General features: G+C 49.6%; 1 protein-coding gene across 1 annotated transcript; it reads right to left on the minus strand.

Annotated features, from left to right (window-relative positions):
• Positions 1–1,984: 1,984 nt before the first annotated feature.
• Positions 1,985–13,237, minus strand: ADSL (adenylosuccinate lyase). Its single transcript, XM_061560828.1, is given in 13 exon segments — positions 1,985–2,459; positions 3,019–3,195; positions 5,027–5,116; positions 6,075–6,165; positions 6,870–7,017; positions 7,782–7,851; positions 8,416–8,506; positions 8,979–9,025; positions 10,230–10,401; positions 11,033–11,112; positions 11,485–11,529; positions 13,057–13,140; positions 13,142–13,237. Coding segments are annotated over 13 exon segments (1,263 nt in total). The 5' UTR covers positions 13,223–13,237; the 3' UTR covers positions 1,985–2,372.
• Between the last annotated feature and the right edge of the window lie 12,604 nt (positions 13,238–25,841).

Raw genomic sequence — 25,841 nt, forward strand, 5'->3', positions numbered from 1 at the left:
CACTCACCACTATTACACTCACCACTACACTCACCACTATTACACTCACCACTACACTCACCACTAGTACACTCACCACTATTACACTCACCACTACACTCACCACTAGTACACTCACCACTACTACACTCACCACTATTACACTCACCACTACTACTCACCACTAGTACACGCACCACTAGTACACTCACCACTAGTACTCACCACTACACTCACCACTACTACTCACCACTAGTACACTCACCACTATTACACTCACTACCACACTCACCACTACTACACTCACCACTGGTATTCACCACTATTACACACACTCACCACTAGTACACACACTCACCACTAGTACACACACTCACCACTACACTCACCACTACACTCACCACTACAATCACCACTATTACACTCACCACTAGTATGCACCACTACATACCTGTCAACCCCTTATCAGTGCCTACCTTATAACAGATCAATTCAGACATTATTGGTCACCCCATGCCCCTTATACATCTCAACGTTCATCCTACAAAGTCCCATCACAAGGGAGAAACACAAACAAATAGACAACACAAATTAAATGTTTTGCAATAATTGAAACGGCTGTACGTCGCGTGGACCTGAAAACTCAATTTCCCTGTACAAGAATACGGTGTAAACCGTATGGGTTGAGACAGGAAAGTAACTTTACAGTTTAACACATTGTTACGCTCCCATCGGGAGTAATATCGTTGATGTTGTTGTTGTCATTGAAGAAGTTCTTTTTAATTGCCATTGTAACCGAATTTAATGCGAAGTATTTGGTCGCTCACCATGGTAACCGCTGGAGGCCCGGCGTCCGCCATGTTGGCTTTGCGTTACCACGGAGACGCCCCGCCCACGCGGCAACGTCACTTCCGGCAACGTGGAAGCCACCGCCCACGAGACTGTTTCTGTTCATAACGTGGTGGCAGTGGCATTGGGTCTCGACAACGGTGCCTTTTCCGAAGTTTCAGGCAACGGTCCTTCTTCAGAGCACTTCGAGAGACCAGAGGGGTCGTCAAGAGGCCTGCAGAGCGATAGAGTAAATTGACTCTGCCTCTCTATGTGCTGTGCAGAAGGGTAATTGCCCGAAACGTCGCCTATTATACCTTTTTTAAAGGAGTGTTAATTTACTTTTGCACTTCATATAGTATTGCACATTTGTTTCCCTGTGCAGTTAGTTCAGAATTTCACGTCTCATAAAAGTGTGGGTCTTCTCAAACGAGTTGGGGCATTGAAATCATTATTCGCCAGTGGTCCTGTACCAGAGGTGAACATCCCACATTTCAGTGGCAGGGGCAAGTATATCCATCCGTAGGTCAGCCGCCCACAGCAGACTTCCCACTGTGATAACTCCGATTTGAACTTGGCAAGAGGAGTTTGTCTGCGAGTCAAGCATCGACATGAGTTGAGCCTGTGTTGAGGCGACAGGCGAGTGGACGTGATGTACACGTCACGTGGGCAGGTTACAAACACGAACTTTGAGTGGCAGCCGGAGGTCGGTGACCAAGGAAAAGACCTAAAGAGTTGTTTCTTGTCCTTCCCCCGAAATTACGATCGGCACGGTTGGCTACGTACGGCGCAAGACTTCAATATACATGCACACGTGGTGGCTGTGGTGAGATTATAAGAGCAGACCTTGGAAAAAGTCCGGTATCAACTGCAAGAACAGCAGCACTTAGCAAAAGTGATGTGTGTGGTGTCATCAACAGCCTTGGCTGCGATTACCTCGCAGACTTTGCTCACGACCATTATGCTCAGCGACGTAGCACGATTGGCAGGGGGCCCTGGTTCGTAGGAACGAAATTGTGCCAGCCCCTGTCCAATGTCCCCTCTCTTCGTAGGCCCGGCGCCTGGTTCCTTTTGGACCATGGGCCTCGGGTGCCTGTTGCACTGCCCGTAGGCTCAACAGCTGAGCCACTGATTACACCTTCCCATCTCTCACCATTCCCAAACCCATCCAAGATAATGCCATTTGTCTGTTTTATTTTCACACAGAACTCGTTTAATAATTCATGCGAGAAAAATCAACACACCAAAAACAGAGTTCGCATGCAATGCTGTGGCATCGAGCCACTTTAGCATCACCTCAGTAGCTTCGCTAACATGTCACTGCGTCATCAACATCATCGTCATCATTAATGTCAGCAAAAGTATCAAACGGAGCACTGGACACCTGGCAAGCAGGCAGATGCAAAAGGCAACTTTGTGAAATGAACAAACCAAGCTAAATAACCACTGAGCAGAGTCTGGTTATTTGTTAGACATTAAATGCTTTGGGTTTTCAAGTCATGAAATTGGTTAGCGTCAGGGAATGCAGGTTTGCAGAGAGGACAGCAAATGCCCCCCCCGCCTCATCACAGGCTGAGCTGCACGGAGCCCTGCAGATGACTGCTGTACTTTTGCAACAGGGGGCGCACCTCCACCTGCAGAAACTTGGTGACCTGCACACACAGACCGCGGGAAATAGGGTCAGAAAGTGTGCTTGAAGTTTGTGACGATGATGCCCTGTGTGCGCCAGGTGGCGCTGTGGTCAGTTGTTTAAAGTTTAGTCGGAAGGTGGCGATTTCAAATTACAAAGACTTCTGGCAGGATGATGCCGAGTGCAACTGCTGCACGTTGAATACGTTTTAAGAAATGTACATTGGTAAATGAAGTACATCACAGCATAAGATGACAATGTATAAAATAAAAATTACGAAGGGGAACTTGGACCAGGATAAATCGTCATCGTGAAATGTAAAATCGAATCAACAAAACTATATTATTGCGACCATACGCTCAACATAAGATGCACAACCCTAGCACTCCACTGTTGGATGAGGGCTACAATGCTCAGTGAAAGAGTGATGGGTAGGATGAGGTGAGTGGGAATGGGGTGGGCGTAGAGGGGGGGGGAGGGGGTATCCAACTGGATATCGGATTCGTCATCGAATTCCTCCAGTATAAACAAATTTACTAATTCCGATTCTGAGGGTGCAGGGGAGGAGGAGGGGGCCATGCCTGCTGGGGGGCCCGGCCGACGAAGGTGGCGGGGTCGAGCAGCGAGGGCAGCTGCTCGTGCACGGGCGAGAAGTACGCGTCGGCGCGCACGCGCTCCACCAGGTCATTGTCGCCGCCCTCCTGCTTCACGACGGCGGCCGCCTCCTGGGACAGCACGCGGATCCGCTCGTGGCACTCCTGCGGGGGTCGGTGGGGGGGGATGTAGAGGGGCGGCACTGTTATAGTCGGGGTGGAGTTGCATTGCATTACAGTCAAGGTTACAAGGGGCGGCATTGTATGCGGGTGACATTGGTATCATGGCTGGGAAGGGTGGAAGGGGGCATAGGCGTTGTAGCTAGGGGGGAGGCATTGACTGAGCAGGGGGGGGGGGGGGGAGACAAGATGTAGGTGCCACACGGGTGTCACTGATTGGCTGAGGTAACATCGGTGCCGTGGCTGGGGAAGTGACTCATCCTTCAAGGGTTCATCTTACTGCTCCCCTAGAGCCATATTGTGAGTGGGGAGCGGTGGCGCAGCGGTTAACACGCTGCAACACGAACCCAGCAACCTGAGTTCAATTCCTGGTCACGGCCACCAACACCAGTGACGATTATCTGAACTAGATCGACTCAGTCTCAAATAAGTAAATTTCGATTTAAAGCTTTCGTGACTGCAGGGATTCATCTTCTTGGTTCTTTCGGTAAAGTCACGTAGAAGGGAAGTAATAAAATAATACTTCTACGTGACTTTACCGAAAGAACCAAGAAGAGCTCAAATAAGTACCTTGTGAAGTGTATAAGCTTTGCCACTGGGGAGACAAAGCTAGATGGGCGTGTGTTAGCCACCCACCCTGTCGTGTGCCGTGCCTGCCTTTATTGGGTGCTTGATAACAGCACTTGCCACAACAGTCTGTTAAGGCTATTAGGGGGATTTTTGTCTTTGTATTCTCGATTCTTACACTGCCTATAAATCTTTCATTCAGCCAAAACATTAAAACTACCCTCCCAATCTGCTGTGCCCCAAAATTACTCAAAACAGTGCATGTTTGTTATTAAATGGCAGTTTGTTTTTGTCAGTGGGGTAGTTGTATCTATTGGTAAATGCACGACTGCCGAGTAAGATAGCTACAAATCACAAGAACCCACAGCTCTTATCTTCTAGCTCCACACCAAAGCCAGTGCGTCACAGGCTGTACCACACCAATTTTGAGTAACATTCGACAAAAAACCCTCTACTCCGCTGTAGAGAAATAGGACTTAAAACAATCACAGCGACATCACTAGGGCGCTAAACAGAACTGTTCAGACACTCCTGGAAGTTACTTTAAAGTGTGTGCAATGTCATTTAACAAATATATAATGTGGCAGCACAGGGCACACAGCCCAAGGGAGAGGTTTGCTCACTCTCCTTGACTGCCCCCCATGGTCTAGAACTCTTTTCCCCCAGCAGTAAGTCCCGTCAACTACCCACCCCTGTTCAAGTACAGATTCAACACCTTCCTTTTTTTATTCTGCCTATGACCAACTGTGTGTTTGTGTAGTTACAACAACCGTGTGTTTTGAGCCATGCTGTCATTAAGGAGGCGGGTTTGTGCAGAGGTCAACGAATGGCCAGCACAGCGGGAGACGAAACCAGGTCGGTTTCGCGTTGGAGTTCGGATGGAATTAAGTTTCAGCGATTTCCTCTTCGTGAGCTGCATCACTGCATCACTGATCTGGGCGCCCAACTCCTACCCCCCTACTCTCTTATCCTCCCCTCCCATACCATACCCCTCACCCGCCACGACCCACACTCTCCCTCCCCCTCCTCTCACCCTGCCCCTCACCTCTCAACCTGCACCCTTCGCCTGCCACCACCCACCTTCAACCTCCCCTCACAACCCTCACCCTCACCATCCCTTCTCACCCCACACCTCCTCGCTCTCTTCTAAACTCGCAACCCCCTCACCCTTCCCTCTCACCACGCAACCCTCACTCTCGCGCTCCCCGCTCATCTGTCAGCCACCCTGCACTCTGCTCTCCCCACTTACCTGCCGGTCGCCCCCCGCCTTCACCATGGCCATGATGATATTTTCTGTCGCCATGAAAGGCAACTCCTGCTTGATGTGGCGCTCGATTACCTGTTCAGGCGATCGAAGTAACAAGGTCACGAGGTTATGTGGTCGCGAAGTCACGCGCGCACAGGCACACACACGTGGGCATATGTGAATACACCAAAAACACCACTCCCACGCATACACACATTTTCACAAAATGACACGCAACACAAAAATCTCCCGTATACCCTTTACGGGCTGTTGGGGCAAGTGCTGTTAAGCGAGCAGCTGTAAAGGCCGGAACGGCGCACGAGGGGGTGGTGTGGCCATCACCAAGCCTGCCAGCCTGTCTCCCCAGCGCTGATGTTTATACGCCACACCAGGTACTAATTTTTAAGGCTGAATCAACCTAGGGGAGGCCCAGGATCGGTTCAGATATTAGCCATTAATGTTAGCCATGAGCAGGAAGCGAACACAGCTTGCTCGGTTCATGGCATTGTGCGCGAAACACTACACTTACGCTCCCGAGTACACACGTACTCACAAAGTCACAACAACAATAACAACCAACATTCGCCACTAAGTGGCGGTGACAGTCACCACAGTGCTTGTGTCAGGCTAGGTGCACTTTGAAGCCACATGAAGTGTCGAAGGCTCGCTGGCGGGAGGTCACGGGACAGACCCAGGTGCCATGTGTTGACTGACTGAGATGACTGATAAATGCACCAGCTATGCCCCCGACTGTGCCAGCTTGCTGTGTTTCAGCCGCCCGACGCTCCACTGTATGCTGAACTTCTTTCTCACCGTACATAAACAACTGTGCTAATGGGAGGGGAATCAAACTAAACACAAAAAGCAGTTGTAAAGAAATGAGTTTTCAATCTAGATTTAAAAGTGCATAGCACCAGTGGCTTCCTAATATCGGAAGGACGAGTATTCCAGACGACCACAGAAGCGGAATCTGTAAGCGCGCGATGCAGTGACCGTCTTTGTTAAGAAAGTTAGTCAAAAGCCGCTACGAAAGTCTCGCTCGCACACACACCTTGGGGTAGACCACCAGCCCCTCGCCCACGTTCTGCAGCGTGCTGAGGATGATGTCGGCGGTGAGAAACGCTTCCGGGATGCAGATCCGCCTGCGGAGACGCGGCCACGCAGCTTATCAGCAGGGGCCATGACTCCGCACCTCGTCATCGCCGGCATCACCGTCGTCGTTACAACCACTGCCAGCATCATAATTTACGCTACCAGAATCATCGTCGTAATAATCATCATCACATTCAGCACATCATAAGTGTAAAAAAAATAAGAGGAATTGTTATCACAACCGCTGCCAGGAACATAATCACTTTTAGAAGAATCAATACTTCCTGTATCATCACTGCCAATATCACCACTTCCAGAATCAATACTTCCTGTATCATCACTTCCAGAATCAATACTTCCTGTATCATCACTGCCAATATCATCACTTCCAGAATCAATACTTCCTGTATCATCACTGCCAATATCATCACTTCCAGAATCAATACTACCTGTATCATCACTGCCAATATCATCACTTCCAGAATCAATACTACCTGTATCATCATCAATGTCCATATCATCAATTATAGAATCAACACTTGCTGTATCATCATCAATGCCAGTATCATCATCATCACTGCCAGTATCAACATCACTTCCAGATTCAATGCTACCTATTATCATCATCATCACTGCTGGTATCATGATCATTACAATCGATACAAGTATCATCACCATCAACACCAACACTCTGAGTAATATCAACATCATTACATGACCCCATCCAACCCGACCAGACCGCAGCCGCCCCGACCTGTTGGCGCTATCGTCGAGCGTGCGCTCGAACCACTGCGTGGACGCCGTCTGCAGGGGGTCCATGACGAGCGTCATGAGGTGGCGCGCCAGGCTGCAGCAGCGCTCACTCCGCATCGGGTTCCGCTTGTACGCCATCGCGCTCGAGCCTGCAGAGGGGGAGAGCCACGGGAGCAGAGAGGGAGCCGTGCGGGGAGCAGGGGGGGGGGGGGAGGCAGAGGGGAGCAGAGGGAGAGCAACAGGACAGCAGAGGGGGGCAGCAGAGGGAGAGCAGGGTGGGAGCAGAAAGGGAGGAGTGGGGGAGCAACAGGACAGCAGAGGGAGAGCAAGGTGGAGGCAGAGGGGGGGAGTGGGGGAGCAGCAGAGGAGCAGAGGGGGTGGGATAGAGGGGAGCAGTGGTAGAGCAACAGGACAGCAGAGGGGGAGCAGAGAGGAAGCCGAGGAGCAGCAGGGGAGCAGAGGGGGAGAGTGGGAGGAGCAGAGGGGGAGTTGAGAAGCAGAAGGGGAGCAGAGGGCATGCATAGGGAGGAAGCGACGATGGAGCAGAGAGGGGAGCAGGGTGGAAGCAGCGGGGGAGGAGCAGGGGGGAAGCAGAGGTGAGAAAGGGGAAGACAGACAAATGTGGACACACAGGTAGGACAAGGGGAGTATGGAGTGCGGAGGAGAAGAGGAAAAGATTGAATAGATGGGACCATGGGACAGGTGGGCGGAGGAAGACAGGGGGATGCATTGAACCTGGTTTAATGGGCGGCCGAAACCCGGCATAATACCCAGCATAACGGCGTCTCCAAAGCGGCCATTATAAATCTTCTGTGCCAGCCAGTCACTGCTGGTGAACTAGTGTACCGCGTAAATGTCCATGTGCGTGCGTGATGTGTGCGTGACGCGGGCGACACGAAGCCACGAGACTCACCGATCTGATCCTTCTCAAATGGCTCCTCCACCTCCTTGAGGTGAGCCAACAGGCGGATGTCTGTGCAGATCTGGCTCCGGGAGCAAAGGGTGCGCGAGCGAGCGCGTGCGCAAGAGGGGGAAGAAGAGAAGCAGCGTGGAGATAAGTGATCGCAGTGACAGGTGGGGGTCGATGGATCACAGACATCATCACGTGCTGCGCTAGAGGGTGCTAATGACATGGACTAGCATTGGAAGATACAGTGCGTGAGATGTTAACTCCCTCGCCTGGTATAAAGCAGTTGTGGGTTCAATCCCGACCCTGACCCCTGTATATTTGGAGTTTGCATGTTCTCCCTCCACATTTAGAAACGTGCGTTTAGAGTATTTGGCTGCGATAAATTTCCACGTGAAACGCCACTTCGTTGAGCTATCATTTGTGGCCAAGTTACTTCTGAAAAAGAGCTGTATAGCTCAGAGGGCTTTACCTGGTAAAATAAAAATAGTTCATAGTTTTTTGACACCACACTACTTTGGAAGTCACTTCAACGTGGCATTTACCCACACTGGGGGCCCAGAGCTAAGTGAGGTCGCCCAACGTTGACCCCGCGGAGGTCACCACAAAGGTCACCACAAAGGTCACCTACAAAGGTCACCTTATGCACAGAGGCGCCCAGGCTCGCCAGCGTGGCCACGATGTCCACGTCCACCTTGCGGCTGTACGTCTGCCCCGTGATGAGCAGTGCCCTATTGTCGCACGACCATCGTCAGCATCGTCGTCGTCTTCTTCAGCAGCAGCAGCATTAACAGCATCATTACCAGAGGCAGTAATGGAAGCAGTATTATCACCGTTGTTATAAGCAGCGCCCTCAACGTCTTTATCATTATAATCATCAGCACTAAGTAAGTGGAAGCAGAAGTAGCAACATTACTATAATTAGCAGCAGCGGCGGCATTGTCAAAATCAGCATCATCATTGGCAGCAGCATTTGTAGCATCGTCAGCAGCAATTGCATTGTCATCACATGCAGCAACAGAAGACATCATTATCATCAGCATCAGCAGCAAGCTTCATCCATCACCCATTAGTAGGGTTCATCATTATCACCATTAGTCGTGTTGACAGCATTGTTAAGAGCGGCAGCAACAGAAGCCAAAACAAGAATAGCAATAGCAACGTCATCATCATCATCATCGACATCAATCAGCAGGAACTCACTTGTCAAATCCGGCCAACTTGGTGACCAACTCATCCAACTTCTCCACCTGAAGCGACGGCCGATGTCAAGCAAATGTGCACCAAGCGATCGGACCACAGCACCACCCGATCAGAAAATAGACATTAGGCAAGCAATGATTCACTAACTCTAAATCCATTCTCATGCTCACAATACATCCAACCGAATCGCGCACTTAACAGTAATTTATTAAATAAGATGCATTACAATTCCTTATAAGGGAAACAAACACTAACTAATTAGTAATGTAGCATAATCACAATAAAACACATTCCAAATGATTACTAATCTACAACTCGCATCGTAACAATAGCCTGATTACTAATCTAGTATATAATTACAATCACTCCCCCCTTGAATCTTTGCACCTGATGAGTTAATGAGTTAATGATGACGTCACCCTGCTGCTGCTCTATATAAGAACGGGAGACACAGCAGAGCCTCACCATTCTGGCGAATTGCCCGATGATGCTGGATGCAATTACCAGCGAAACATCGTACTAAAATTGTAAATGTTGTGGCTTCAACACACCGGTGGGCGAAAGCAGTGAACTATTTGTCTTTTGTCAACGTGACACTTTTTTACTGATTGGCCGTGTCGGGTGGTGGAGGTTTACGACACATTTATAAATAACGCGATCTAAACCCAAAAACGTTGATTATGAGTAATTTACTACATACGGAATAATCCATCTTATGGGTCCAGACACCATTGAGCAGCTCTGCAAACTAAACTTATAGGGTGGCGAAATATTAACTACCTCGTCTGGTATACAGAAAGTCGTGGGTTCGATCCCAACCCTGACGCCTGCATACTTGGAGTTTGCATGTCTCTCTTCCTGTGGTCGTGTGGATTTTTTCTCCGGATCCTCCGTTTTTTTCCTCCACATTTAGAAACATGCGCGAAGAGTATTTGGCTGCGATCAATTTCCACGTGATAAGCCACTTCTTTGAGCTATCATTTGTGGGCAGGTCGCTTCTGAAAAAGAGCTAACTCAGTAGGATTTACCCAGTAAAAAAAAATAATTGTTTCGAAGTTTTATACGGTCATAAACTCGTCCGCCGCTTTTCAAACACGACACGGACGATGAATACAACGCGATTACAATGAAAGGCGATCACAAAAGTGTTGACTACCGGAAAGACAACGACTCAACGGACAAGCAAGCGAACGGTCAAGCTGAACGAACGAGCAAATGGGCGATTGTGGCCGAGCTGGGCCAGTGTGCTACCTTGTCGTGGTCCCCGTTGAAGAGCTGCAGGAAGCTGGCCTGCGTCCCCGTCGTGCCCTTGACCCCGCGGAAGCGCAGCTCCCCCCGCAGGCGCTCCACACTGCGCAGGTCGCTCACCAGGTCCTGCAGCCACAGGCAGCAGCGCTTGCCCACGGTCGTCAGCTGGGCAGGCCTGCGCACATACGCACGCGGGGGTGAGGGAGGGGCGAGCGAGGGGGCGAGCGAGGGGGCGAGCGAGGGGGCGAGCGAGGGGGCGAGCGAGGGGGCGAGCGAGGGGGCGAGCGAGGGGGCGAGCGAGGGGGCGAGCGAGGGGACGAGCGAGGGGACGAGCGAGGGGACGAGCGAGGGGACGAGCGAGGGGGCGAGCGAGGGGGCGAGCGAGGGGGCGAGCGAGGGGGCGAGCGAGGGGACGAGCGAGGGGGCGAGCGAGGGGGCGAGCGAGGGGGCGAGCGAGGGGGCGAGCGAGGGGACGAGCGAGGGGACGAGCGAGGGGACGAGCGAGGGGACGAGCGAGGGGACGAGCGAGGGGACGAGCGAGGGGACGAGCGAGGGGGCGAGCGAGGGGGCGAGCGAGGGGGCGAGCGAGGGATGAGTGGGGTGAGCGAGGGGTGAGAGTGGGGTGAGCGAGGCCATGGGCTTGCGAGGCGGTGGGTAAGCGGGGCGGTGGGTGCGCGAGGCTGTGGGTGAGCGAAGCCAAGGGTGAGCGAGGCTGTGGGTGAGTGAGGCTGTGGGGGTGCAAGGCTGTGGGGGTGCAAGGCTGTGGGGGTGCAGGGCCGTGTGTGTGCCGGCTGTTCTATGCTCACTGGAAATGCGTGAACCCCAGCGTGGGCAACGCGGCATGTGTCTCCGCGAAGCGACTGAGACGGTCGATGACGCGTGCCAACTGAAGGAAGCAGACAGGTCACACACACCGATGAACACACATAAGTACATAAACAATCACACAAGTATGTACAAAGATCCCCCGTAAACCCTACACTAATTGTTTGACAAGTACTGTTTAGCGAGCATCCATTAAGGCCAACACAGCGCATAACGAGGTGGTACGGATAGGATCACGCCCGGGCCGCCTTTGTCTCCCCAGGGGCTGATGTTTACACACTGCACCAGGCAGTCAAAACCGGGACAATGGAGGGAAATGGATCATCACGCGCCCCACACAAGTGCAAAAAACACACAACCCGTCAGCGCATCACGCGGCAGCGATGCAAAACACGGAGGTAGTGCGAGGGGTGTCAAAACAGAAAAGACTCACTTTGGGCAGGAGGATGTCAAAGGCATCGCGTATCACGATCAGGTCCTGAAGGTTAACAAAAACACAAGAAAAGTCAGTAAAGAGAGTAGGGAGAATGAAACTAGCCAGATATACTCGCTCACACACACGTGCAGAGACACATTGCTGGGTTTTGTGGTGCGCACCCGTGATCCGCAGCTTTATAGGCAAGGGTTGCTGGATCAGATACAACGAGATTTGTGAAACTCCTAAACCTTCTAGGCTGCGAGGTAGCCAGTTGATGGGATTACAGAAAATGTATTCTTGAATGGTAATTAGCATGGCGCGCGGTGGCAAGATGATAACTGCCTTGCCCGGTATGCAGAAGGTCGTGGGTTTTATTCCGACCCTAAAACCTGTATATTTGGAGTTTGCGTGTCACTTTCTCCGTGGTCGCGTGGATTTTTCTCCGGGACCTCTGGTTTTTCCCTCTGCATTTAAAAACTTGCGTTTAGGGTATTTGGCTGCTATACATTTCCACATGATAAGCCACTTCGTTGTGCTATCATGTGGCCAGGTCGCTTTTGAAAAAAAGAGCTAAATAGCTCAATGAGCCTTACCTGGTAAAATAAAAAAATATATATCTGTGTGGCACTTTGTGAGTGTTATCCCCCCACCCCCCTCAATGTTGCGCCTGCATTCAATAAAGCAACAGACGAAATTACTATGAGCAGCATTATTGCAGGAACAGAGATGACAAACCTGTCGATATACAAATGAGTGAGATGAAAGCGAGATGAACAGGAGATAGATGAGAGAGCTGGAGGCAAACATTATGACACCGCGATGCAATGTGATATCGTAACATAACGCCACGTGGCTTGCCGGCACACGCCAATTTTGCTATGTGGGCCGCTGGCGAATATATTCGAAGAAGCCCGCGTAGTACTCATGCCCCATAGCAATAAGGACCTTGGTTTGATTCCCAACTCCAGATGCCTTTCTGTGTAGAGTTGGCATGTTTTTTCCCCGCTATTCTGCATGGGTTTCCTCTGGGTTCTAGCTAAAGGAAACATACAATGCAACTGATATTGGTCAAACATCCCAATGATAAAAAAATTACCTGCAAAAATTAATCTAATTGGCATTTACACATCTCGCAAAATCACCCCCGTTGAGTAAACGTGGCAGGACCCTCTTGAAAATAATTTGGTGATGCTTCTCTGGAAACACAAACATAACAATAACATCAATAATTTTTTTGTTAAAACTAAACTATTTTTATTTTACCAGGATAACACCCACTGAGCTGTATAGCTCTTTTTACAGAAGCGACCTGGCCACAAATGATAGCTCAACGAGGTGGCTTATCGTGCGGCAATTTATAGCACGCAAATACTCTAAATGCACGTTCGTTTCTAAATGTGTTGAAGAATAAACCGGAAAATCCATGCAACCACGGGGAGATACACGCAAAATCACACATACTGGCGCCACGGTCGGGATTGAACCTATGACCTCCTGTATACCAGGCGAGGTGGTTAACATCTCGCCACCTGCGGCACCCACAATGATTTAACGATTATTTCACAATAAACGACGATTTAACGGTACCGTATTGTCGCCCACGTAGCAGGACGTGGCGCCCAGGTGGATGATGGAGGCCGCGGTGGGGCAGGCGTGCGCGAAGGTGTGCACAGTGCGCCATCACGTCGTGTCGACACCGCCGCTCCTCCTCGGCCGCCATCGCCCAGTCGATGTTGTGGAGGTTCGCCTCCATCTCTGCGAGCTGGACGTTGGTGACGGGCAGGCCTAGCATCTGTGTGATGTTGGTGATGGTGGTGGTGACGGGGTCGGGCGAGGCAATGTGGAAGAGGGGGTGGGGGAAGGCGATGTGAAAGAGGATTTGACGCGGGAGGAGAAAGAATAAGACGAGCACTTGGCACGCATATACAAGCACACTCACACATACCGGTATATACACGCATTCCGATATACACTGTCCTCATCATCATTAGCCATTATCTATCTACTGCTGGATTACGTATACATAATTTAGAAAAATCTTCCCTGTACCTCAGTCCTACAGTACAGTACGTACAATGTTTTGTCAGTTGATAGGCTGTACCGGCCTTTTGGATTTACAACTCGTAGCATTTGTTAAAGCTTGGAAATTCTACATCTGTTTCGACCTTCCTAGGCTTGGATAATTCAGTGTATAGACAAAGGTCCCCTCTATAGCCTGCACAGACTGTTGGGAGCAAGTGCTGTTCGCGACCACCTATGACGGCCGGCACGGCACACGAGGGGGTAGGTGGCCAGCACCATGTCCATCCGCCTTTGTCCCCTAGTAGCTGTGTTTACACACCGCACCAAGTAATCATTTGAGGATGAGTCGACCTAGGGAAGGCCCAGGAATGGTCAGGATAATCGCCACTGGTACCATGAGCGGGAATCAAACTCAGGTCCCCGGGTTCGCTAACCGCTACATTATCACATGCACACTTACACATGGACATAAGCATTTATGCACCAATACGTTTACCCAGGTAAAACCATGTTCTCTATAGCCGTACATGCTTGTTGGGGTAAGGGATGTTTGCGAGCACCTATTCTGGATGCATTTATAGGAAAAAAAATAATCACAGATATTTAAATATTTTGTCTGTTAAGTTATTCTATCTAATTCGTGTAGTGTATTCCCACTGTTTACTGTAATGACCATATCATCAGAAAATCAGCCATGGTTAATATTTATCCCCAATTTTTATCAGAATAAATATAAGCATAACCAAGGTCATGTGCGATATGTCCTAATAAACAAGTGAAAATATCTGTTGATGGGACAAAACTTGGAAAACACAACAGAATATATGTATTAGCATTTAATTACCCTTGGCAGTTATTGAAGGCTGACTGGGACCAAATTAATTCAATAAAGAGGCAAAGGAGAGTCGGGTTTGGAGTGCTTCTGAAAAACTGAACTTGATAATGAAAATGCACAAGTACCAATTTGCCTGACGGAAATGTGTTATTCGTGTGCTTATTACCTGCTATCGCATATGGATCACAAACATGGACATTGACAAAGACGATAGGAATCAAAAGCTGAAAAGTGTGAAAAGAAGCATGGAGACATGAATGCGTGGGATGACAATGAGAGACAGGAAGAGCAACGCACGGATTAGAGAACAAACACAAGTTGTAGACATCGCACTGATGGTTAATGAAGGGGCTTGGAGAGGACACGGACCCCAGACGGGATGATGTGTGTTGAACTTCTTTCTTACTGTACGCAGCCCACCGTGCTAATCGGAGGTGCGGGGTAAAGGACAACAAATTAAACAAAAGTTTTCAATAAATTATTTTTCAATCCAGATTTATAAAGTACGTAGCTCCCAGTGATGCAGTAATTTTAGCTGTGACGGTCCCACCTGATGACGGAGACTTGTGTTGCCTCCGAAACGTTGTGATTTATTATTTTATTTCTATTATTACTTCCATTAATTTTATTTTTTACCTACGTGACTTTACCGAAAAAGCCTAAGAGTATAAATCCTTGCAGTCACGAAAGCTTCAAATCTAGAATCGGAAGAGTGTTCCAGATAGCCACAGAATCGCCTCTGAAAGCGCGCGATGCGGTGACCGTCTTTGTTCGACGGTTAGCCAAAAGCCTGCTGCTGCGAGGATAACCGAAGTTTGCGTGACTGTTTTACACGCTTCTTGACCGGTGGTCGAGTCCCAACGATGGGGTGGCAGCTAAGGGAGGGAACGCACTCAAGAAGACGTCCACCACGGAGATCGATGCAATCAGATAATTGTTTTTTTACCCTTCTATCTGGCAACAAAACTGACACCTTTTTTACGAGGAGTCATGTTTGCATAGACCACAATACCTGCAGTCAAAATGCAAACAAAAAACACAACTCTGATAATGTATGCACCGTCCTTGAAGTTGATTGGTCCACACCCGAGACAGCTTTCCTTAGAGCCTAGTCTCACATGGTGTTGGACCAGATGACGCCAAAAGGCGCACAACTCAAAGACAATGCACCATCAGAGTATGAGAGCTCACTCCTCGTAAAAAAAGGTGTCAGTTTTGTTGCCAGATAAAAGGGTAAAAAAAAACAATTATCATATTTTTTGCTGGCAAATGAGGTACCAATGGTGTAGATGAAATCAGTTCATGTGGAGGAGCTGCTTGATGGGTTGTTGCATCGCAAGTCTGCTCGGGAAAGGCCTTGATCGCACAAAGTTAATCCTGAACAAAGTTTTTTGGAAGAACATATAAACTGTCATCCATACGAACATTTTTTTTATAGTTTTAAATCAAAGAATATTTAAATACATGAACAAAAAAGTGGAAAAAAGCCAGTGACAGACGAGAGATAGACACAGAATGCTGCCCCAGGGTCTGGGGCGCATGACCTCGAACCACGCGGAGCTAAATCTGGAAGACTGACTGCCAATTTCAGCAGCCACATTTCACTGTGGTCATATGACTTGCATTAAGCGTAAGAAAGTTTTGAGTTAAAAACCTCTAGTGTGCAATCGACTTACGCCAGCCATAGCTAAGTTACTGCATGATTGTTGGCTCACATTAGTTTATTATGAATAAGTTAGAATTGTAGTTGAACCCTGGTCTGAAACAACGCCACCACTATTCTCACCATCACACCATCATACTATCACAATACATTAATTAGCATCACCATGTGGTACATCATCAAACAGTGGTTGTTTCTTACTCTGGTTTAAAAAATATATTTTATTTTATTTTTCACCTACGTGACTTTACCGAAAGAACCAAAGAGTATGGATCCTTGCAGTCACGAAAACTTCAAACCTAGAGTGGTTGTCCTATTTTGAGAGACCGCCTGCCATGGGAATGTGAACTTTCTATCGCCAACTCTGGGCAGCGCCACCGGTCACCCCTGTGGACCTCACGGTGGCGCTGCGCAAACAAGTGGCGCTTGCGAGCACCCATTAAGCCATTCCCACTGCCCTGCAAACTGCACTGCCCCATGCCCACCGCCTACGCCCATGTCATCCAGGCCCCGTCTCATGCACTGCCACCGACGCCTAAGCCTTGCCCCCTGCCTTGCCCAGGTTGCCCAGACCATAACGATGCCCGACTGCCACAGTCACGTCCACTGCCGTTTGGTTCCTCAGTCGCATGCAATGCCACCCACGCATATCGTTACCTGCTCTCTCTCTCTGTGCCACTCCTCGTGCATTGCCGTGCCCACCACCACCACCAGCCCGCCCGCCCGCACCCGACTGCCTTGCCCCAGTCACCCACCTGCTGGGCCCGCGCGAGCAGCAGCCAGAGCCGGCGCCACGTCGAGAACTTCTTCTCGTCGCCGAAATTCCGCGCCATCTCCGGGGACGCGTAGCGGCTCACGAGGGGCGAGCGATACTCGGCGTGAGTCTCGCTCATCTCTGCCTGAGGCGCGGAGAAGTTGGAGGCTCTGGAGGTGACGATCCGCGAGTCTGCACGGCGACTCACCGCGCGCCGGGAGTATTTTTGTAGCAGCGGTCACCTCTGACCCCCCGCCGCCCCACGCTGAGTAAGAAGGGGCGTGGCTAGGGAAGAGGAAGTGACGTAGACAGAGGTGGGGAGGGGGGAGTGGTTGCCATGGGAATGGACAAAGCTAAACGCGCTTCGCCGAGATTACGCGATATCATAGTTCACGATACGGTGTCAAATATCGCGATATTACGATTATTGCGATATCATTGTTCACGATGCGGTGTCAAATATCGCGATATTACGATTACCGCGATCTCATAGTTCACGATACGGTGTCAAATATCGCGATATTACGATTACCGCGATATCATTGTTCACGATACGATATGAAATATCGCGATATTACGATTACCGCGGAGTCGGTAACGTGTATTTCTCGCTATGGAAACCACGAAAAAAAGCGTGCTCTGCGCACGCGATGGTTGCCACGATGTATTTCGCGGTGCGATATTAAATATCACGATACGACGATTATCGCGATATAAACAACAATTGACTCCGTGCAAGTGGTTGTTTAACTTTCTCATCGCCGCGTGCTTTTCCGTTCACTCTTGCAAGTTAAGAAATGTGAAATTTCGATTTGAAGCTTTCGTGACTGCAGGGATTCTTTTTCTTGGTTCAGTCACGTAGAATGGAAATAATAAAATAATAATAAAAATAAAACAATAAAATTCTCACGACGTTTCGATTGCAACACAAGCAATCACCATCAGGTGTGAAAACCACAGCAAGAAAATATCTCTCTCGCTCTCCAAATGGGCTCCCAATGTACTCTGTCTCTTTAAAGAGTCTCTACCCAGAGACTCCCTCTGCTTATCCCTAGGGGGGGGGGGGGGGGTTTCCTCCCATTCTCGAGTCGTTAATTCCTCCATGAAGACCGTCTCTATCTCTGCCCTTCCACATGTTTTCTGAAGGGCCTTCATCTCTCCATCCTTCCTCGTTGTGTCCTGAGAGCATTCGTCCACTTCCATCTCTCCCACTTTCCATCTCTCTCACTCCCCATCTCTCTCACTCTCGACCTCTCCCACTCTCCATCTCTCCCACTCTCCATCTCTCCCACTCTCCACCTTTCCTACTCCCCATCTCTCCCACTCCACATCTCTTCCACTCCTTATCTCTTACACTCTCCATCTCTCCCACTCCCCATCTCTTCCACTCCCCATCTCTCCCACTCCCCATCTCTCTCACTCTCCATCTCTCCCACTCCCCACCTCTCCCACTCTCCATCTCTCCCACTCCCCATCTCTCCCACTCCCCATCTCTCCCACTCTCCATCTCTCCCACTCTCCATCTCTCCCACTCCCCATCTCTCCCACTCCCCACCTCTCCCACTCTCCATCTCTCCCACTCCCCATCTCTCCCACTCCCCATCTCTCCCACTCTCCATCTCTCTCACTCTCCATCTCTCCCACTCCCCACCTCTCCACTCTCCATCTCTCCCACCCCTCTCCACTCCCATCTCTCCCACTCCCCATCTCTCCCACTCTCCATCTCTCCCACTCTCCCATCTCTCCCACTCCCACCTCTCCCACTCTCCATCTCTCCCACTCCCACCTCTCCCACTCCCCATCTCTCCCACTCTCCATCTCTCTCACTCTCATCTCTCCCACTCCCCATCTCTCCCACTCCCATCTCTCCACTCCCATCTCTCCCCTCTCCATCTCTCCCACTCCCCATCTCTCCCACTCCCCATCTCTCCCACTCCATCTCCATCTCTCCCACTCTCCATCTCTCCCCTCCCATCTCACTCTCCATCTCTCCCACTCCCCACCTCTCCCACTCTCCATCTCTCCCACTCCCCATTTCTCCCACTCTCCATCTCTCCCACTCCCCATCTCTCCCACTCTCCATCTCTCCCACTCCCCATCTCTTCCACTCGCCATCTCTCTCACTCCACATCTCTTACACTCTCCATCTCTCCCGCTCCCCATCTCTCCCACTCTCCATCTCTTCCACTCCTCATCTCTTACACTCTCCATCTCTCCCGCTCCCCATCTCTCCCACTCCACATCTCTTCCACTCCTCATCTCTTCCACTCCACATCTCTTCCATTCTCCATCTCTCTCACTCCCCACCTCTCCCACTCCACATCTCTCCCACTCCCCATCTCTCCCACTCCCCATCTCTCCCACTCCCCATCTCTCCCACTCTACATCTCTCTCACTCCACATCTCTCCCACTCCCCATCTCTCCCACTCCCCATCTCTCCCACTCCACATCTCTCTCACTCCACATCTCTCCCACTCCCCATCTCTTACACTCCACATCTCTCCCACTCCCCATCTCTCCCACTCCACATCTCTTCCACTCCTCATCTCTTACACTCCACATCTCTCCCACTTTCCATCTCTTCCACTCCCCATCTCTCCCACTCCACATCTCTCTCACTCCCCATCTCTCCCACTCTCCATCTCCCCCACTCCCCATCTCTCTCAATCCCCATCTCTCTCACTCCCCATCTCTCCCACTCCCCATCTCTCCCACTCTCCATCTTTCCCACTCTCCATCTCTCCCACTCCCCACCTCTCTCACTCTCCATCTCTTCCACTCCCCATCTCTCCCATTCTCCATCTCTCTCACTCTCCATCTCTCCCACTCTTCATCTCAACTCTCACCATTTTTGAGTATATTGATGATATTGATGTAGTTTATATTTTAGTTTTTTACGTGGTGGTTTGGCTGCTGCAGCTCCTTACTATTAAAATGATTTCCCTTTATTACTGCAAATCCTACTACCTCACTAAAATTACTGCTAAACCTACATAATACACGAGCATAATATGACTTTGAGACCCCCTACCATCCTACACATTCCACAAGTAGTGACTAATCCCATATCTGCATTTTCCATAAATATGCTAGATTCCGCTGTTGATATGCAAATTCCTTTGTCAAGGCACCCTCCTTCTCTAACCCAGCTTAAATATACGCTGCCAAGCTTGGTGGTGTTCATTCAGATGCTGTCATTCCGACAGCCCTGTTCGGACGGCGGCTTGCGTTGTGGCCGAAACGTCGTGAGAATTGTATTTTATTATGTTTTATTTTTATTTTTTTTATTATTTCCCTTCTACGTGACTTTACCGAAAGAACCAAGAAGATGAACTCTCACCATCCCACTTTTTTCAAGTGACACGTGCTGTCTATTAACAACTTACTTCACTATCTTTTATTTTTTCCAGGCAAGGCTCACTGAGCTATGGAGATTTTTTTCACAAATGGTAGCTCAACGAAGTGGCTTATCTTGTGGAAATCTACAGCAGGAGCCAAATAACTCTAAATTACACACGAACCCGTAAAGACAAATTAACGGCGCAATCGGTGATGTGATGTCACCATCATGCAGTCCATACTCTGTGAAACGTGTTCATAAAGCACTCGGTTAATATGTAATAGCTATTATTAAGCAAGAGAAAAAAAACACGCAACACGTTCGCTTTGTGTGTGTGTGGCTGGAAAAATGAAAACATGTAACGTTTCTGACCCTTCTTCATAGCGCATCACAGGTGTTGTAAGTGTTGTGGCTGGCTGGCTGCGAGGTGGCCTGGAGATGGAAACGACAGCAATGGATTATTGAATCTATCTGTGCGGAGCTTTCGGAGTGTCAACTCCTGCAGATATCCGTGGTGGGTTGTCTCCGGGCTCTCCGGTTTCCCCTCCCCACAAGAAGCCAAACTCTCATTGTTCGAATTGGCCAAACATCCCAAAATATAGCAGTTACGCAACAGCAAAAAATAATGAGAATCTTTATTTAGACTGTCGGAGACATGCGATGAGCTATGAAGCTCTTCTTGACAGATGTCTAGCAGTAGGAGCGAGGCACCCCAAGGTAAAATGCATTATAATGCATATTATTTAAAAAATATATAACCCATCTGGAATGTCTTCTGGTTTTTGTTTTAATATATGTCAATATTTCTTTGGATCAAGCCTCCCCCGCTCACGCCGTGGGGGGCTGTTTGACCATACTTCACCACGCTGGTCGTTGTAGGTTGGTGAAACCCTTTCCATTGTATCCCCACCCACTCCCCTCCCCCAGGAAATTGACAAATTGCACGCGGGTCTCACGGGACCTTCTGCAAATGCTGCACATTGCAAATACCACTCCTTTCATCGTCGCTGCCTCATCATTTAATGGTTCTGAAATAAATAAAAAAATTTGTGAGGGCTGCTTCCCCACTAGAGTTGTATCAGGACACCTTTACGCAGTGCTGCCCCTGTTATATGCAGGGTGCTTCAAAAAAACGTGAACACTTCGGAGAATTTGTAACAATGCCACAAGAAATGTGCCTCCGGGCTCTGGAGACCACCTGGAGAAGATTCCAGGCGTGTGTTGACAATGATGGCGAACAAGTGGACTTTGACTTTTTGAAGCTACTAACATACCTTTGTAACCATGTTACAGTGTATTATTCTCCGTTCTTTTCCCATTAAAAACGATAGTCCCAAATACGTGTATGTCGTTATTCTTATGTTGCTGTGCCCTATAACATTGGAAGGAGGTAGTGAGTGCTGATCTCTATGAATTAGAATGGCGCCACGGTGGCGAGATGTTAACTACCTCGCCTGGTATACAGGAGGATCGTGGGTTCGATCTCTACCCTGACGCCTGTATCGTGTTCTCCCCGTGGTCACGTGGATTTTTCTCGGGGTCCTCTGGTTTTTTCCCTCCACATTTAGAGTCAACGTCACGCGTTTAGAGTATTTGGCTGCAGTACATTTCCACGTGATAAGCCGCTTCGTTGAGCTATCATTTGTGGCCAAGTCGCGTCTAAATAAGAGCTGTATAGCTCAGCGGGTCTTACCTGGTAAAATAAAAATAGAATAGTAAATAGTAAACAAATCCAATGTTCCATAGAATCCTGGAACTGTACTGTCACTCTGTTATATCATTATTCAGGATCCTTCGCTCAGCGGTATTCATATTCTTAGGTTTTTCGGTAAAGTCACGTAGGTAAAACATTAAAATTAATAAAAGTAAAATAAAATAAGTGATTTTTATTTTATTTTACTTTTTTTTATTTTACTTTTATTAATTGTAATGTTTTGCCTACGTGACTTTACCGAAAAACCTAAGAATATGAATCCTTGCAGTCACGAAAGCTTCAAATCTAGAATCAGCGGTATTCGGTTAGGATTTATTTAAAGAGTCTTAGAGCAAAGATGCCTTGCCAGGGCTGCCCCCCCCCAACCCTCCTCCCCTCCCCACCCCCCCCTGTTCTACCCCCGTTTTACTGCAATGCCCTTGGCTGCCTTCCTTGCTGCAGTGGGCTGCACAAGTGGGAACATGCGCTTCGTGGCACTGCGCGCGGCCCAGTGTTCGGAGGCGTCCGTTCAATTACCCCGGCGTGTTTACACAACTCCGGGGCAATTAAGGGCGATAAACTACGTCGGGGAGAGAGAGATATATACACTCTCTAGGGGAGAGGCGAGAGAGGCACAGAGAGAGATTGAGAGATGCTCAATAAATGGGATTGGATAAATTGAGCGGGCTTCAAAAACCATTTTCCTTACCCAGGGCCGAATTGAGCGTTCAGGTTACCTCTGACGGGCAGCCAAACATGAGACAAATCTCGCCCGTGTAGCCTTAACAGACTGGAGGGGCAAAGTGTGCTGTACTTGGCCCTTCCCCCCTCTCCAACCATTATATAAACGCAGTGGTAGCTCCTGCAATCTCTCATTTACTTGATACAGCTGTCGTGGCTGTGACGGTTCCACCTGAAGACGGAAGCTTGTGTTGCCTCCGAAACGTCGTGATTTTTATTTTATTTTACTTTTATTAATTTTAATGTTTTACCTACGTGACTTTACCTGAAAAAACCTAAGAATATTGAGGGGCAAAAGTGCCGTTAGCACCTATGAAGGTCGGCACGGCACACGAGGGGGTGGGTTGCCAGCACCACGCCCGGCTGCCTTTGTCTCCCCAGTGGCGATGTTCAAACACTGCACCAGGTAATCATTTGAAGCTGAGTCGACCGAGGGGACGCCCAGGACTGGTTCGGATCATGGTCACTGGTCTTGGCCGTGATCGGGAACCGAACCCGTGTAGCCAAACATTAAGACACGCACACACACCTCAAATCACGTGTCTCACTGCAAGAGAAACCTTGCGGCGATAAAAGAGAACGAGAGCGTTAAAGTTAGATAACTAAACTATAACTTTCGATTTAAAGATTTCGTGACTGCAGGGATTCATCTTCTTGGTTCTTTCGGTAAAGTGACGTAGAAGGGAAATAATAAAATAGTAAAAATAAAACAAAATAATTCTCACGACGTTTCGGCCACAACGCAAGCAGCCGTCCTCAAGTGGAGAACAGGTCTGTCGACTCTGTCTCCTCGATTGTACGTGACTTTACCGAAAGAACCAAGAAGATAAACTATACTTTTTTTTACCAGGTAAAGTCCACTGAGCTATATAGCTATTTTTACAGGCAGCGACCTGTCCACAAATGAGAGCTCAACGAAGCGGTTTATCGCATGGAAATTGACAGCAGCCAAATACTCTCAACGCTGGTCGATTCTCAATGTAGAAGGAAACCCCCAGAGGACCCGGAGAAAAATCCACGAGACCACGGGAAGAGAGACACCGCAAACTCCAAATATGCAGCCGTCAGGGTCGGGCACGAACCCACGACTTCCTGTATACCACGCGAGGGATTTAACATCTCGCCACCAGTACAGCTCCAGGTCGATAGCATTTCCTCCCGATAGTCGTCGACTGATGTGGGCCTAAGAAGCTTGCAGCGGGCCGTTTCAAAGTAGCGAGTCTCATTCATAATCCGAATCAGAATATTTCTTTATACTGGAGGAATCCGATGAACTATAAAAAAAATATTTTTCACAGATGTCTAAAGTGGGCGGGTCAGAATGTTGCAACAACAAACAATGCAGAAAACACGAGATGATGCCTAACGTGGATCGGGGTCCACGGACCGCAAGTTCTCCAGCCGTGCCGTAGAGTCGAGAGAGAGAGAGAGAGTGAGATATGGACTTTTAGGGCAACTTTATTACCCCCAGCGCAATTGCGCTGGAGTCATTTTCGTATTTTGCGAGCCCTAGCGGCAGGAAACAAAAAAAACACCGGCACATTGCGCCACATTCCGACGCGCAGCGCCAGTACCGCGTCGCCGCTTTCCGCCGCCTTCCGAGGCCAACCCGTTAGATGGTGAACGTCAGCCTGCCGTCTGACACGGTGCAGAGGGCCTGACCGGCCCCCCACCTCTCGCAGAAAACGGCGTGATCACCGCCTACGTGCACATGGTACGCGTGCTCCAATTGGAGCCGCGCCTTGACGAGCCCACGCGTCGTCGCCACCGCCGAGCAGCCGGCATCCGACGCGCCGGCCAGTTTTTTCTTGCGGGTCTTGTAAATGGCCATCTTGGCCTGTGCACAAATGAAATTCAGAAGGTCGTGGCTCTTGTTGGGCAAGTACGGTACCCCGTACGCGAACCAGTTTTTCTGGAAGCTCATCCCCAGTTTCGTTGAGATTAATGGAGGGGATGTACAGAGGCTCACTGGAGGGATGGGAAGAGACCCGGTTGGTCTCTAGATGGAGAACAGGCATGGAGAGACGGTGAAAGAGAACGAGGTAAATTAATATCATGCTCGGAAGAGATGGAAGGAAGAACGAAACGCTTTTTTTTAAGAATGGGATGGCGAGAGTTGAGATGGAGAGTGGGGGAGATGGAGAGTGGGAGAGATGGCGAGCAGTAGATATTGAGAGTGGGAGAGGTGGAGAGTGGGAGAAATGGAGGGTGGGAGAGGTGGAGAGTGGGAGACATGGAGAGTGGGAGAGATGGAAAGTGGGAGAGATGGATAGTGGAAGAGATGGGGAGTGGGAGAGATGGATAGTGGAAGAGATGGAGAGTGGGAGAGATGGATAGTGGAAGAGATGGGGAGTGGGAGAGATGGAAAGTGGGAGAGATGGAGGGTGGATGAATGCTCTCAGGACACAACAAGGAAGGATGTAGAGATGAAGACTCTTCAGAAAATAAGTGAAAGGGAGAGATAGAGACGGACTTCATGGAGGAATTAACGACTCGAGAATTGGGGGAAATCCCCCCTCGGGATGAACAGATGGAGTCTCTGGATAGAAACTCTTTAAAGAAAGAGATAGAGAGAGAGAGTACATTGGAAGACCCTTTAGAGAGCGAGAGAGACATGGAGAGAGAGAGAGAACATTTCCTAACCAAGGGGCGCGTCCAGATTGACCTTTCACAGGAGCTCATGAATCCCACTTGGCTCTCACAAGAGGCGCTCAGCACACTTCGGTTGCAAATGTCGAGAGTACCGCGTGGGCCACCTCGTTCTAGAGAGGACGCCAATGGTCGCGATTATAATCGTCCTCTTTTATCGCTGCGCTTTAATTCCGAACGTCTCTCTTTTTTTCCTGGCTTACGCAAAGAAATCTGCCTCTCGGCCTAATGAATAAAAATGCCCATCGATCGCAGAACTAGAAGGTTGACTCAGGGGTGAGCGAGAGCGTGCGAGAGCACGGGGAAGGGTGCGAGAGATTGAGCGAGAGGCTTTGAGCCAGAACTCCCGACTGAGATGAATGTCGATCCTAACTTTGGCCTCAGGCGGCCCCATTCCCTCTAACGAGCCCACGTGACGTGTGATGGAGCGGGGGGCGAGGGGAGGGGGGCTTTGAGCGGACCTCTGAATCCGTGTGCTTTCACTCACCGCTCAAACCACGGTCAGCCGACCCCTCTTCACTCCGACATCGCTACTGCCATGGCTTCTGTTCCCGTGAATTTCACTCGGTCTACCGGACTGTTTTCAACTCGTCCACCACACTTGTGTTCAACCACCACCACCACTGCCGGTCACAATAACTCACCCGCTCACTCACTCACCCCCTCACTCACCA

This window comes from Lethenteron reissneri, chromosome 26, assembly GCF_015708825.2.
Source record: "Lethenteron reissneri isolate LAM-NWPU_2019-01 chromosome 26, ASM1570882v1, whole genome shotgun sequence".
Classification (NCBI taxonomy): domain Eukaryota; kingdom Metazoa; phylum Chordata; class Hyperoartia; order Petromyzontiformes; family Petromyzontidae; genus Lethenteron; species Lethenteron reissneri.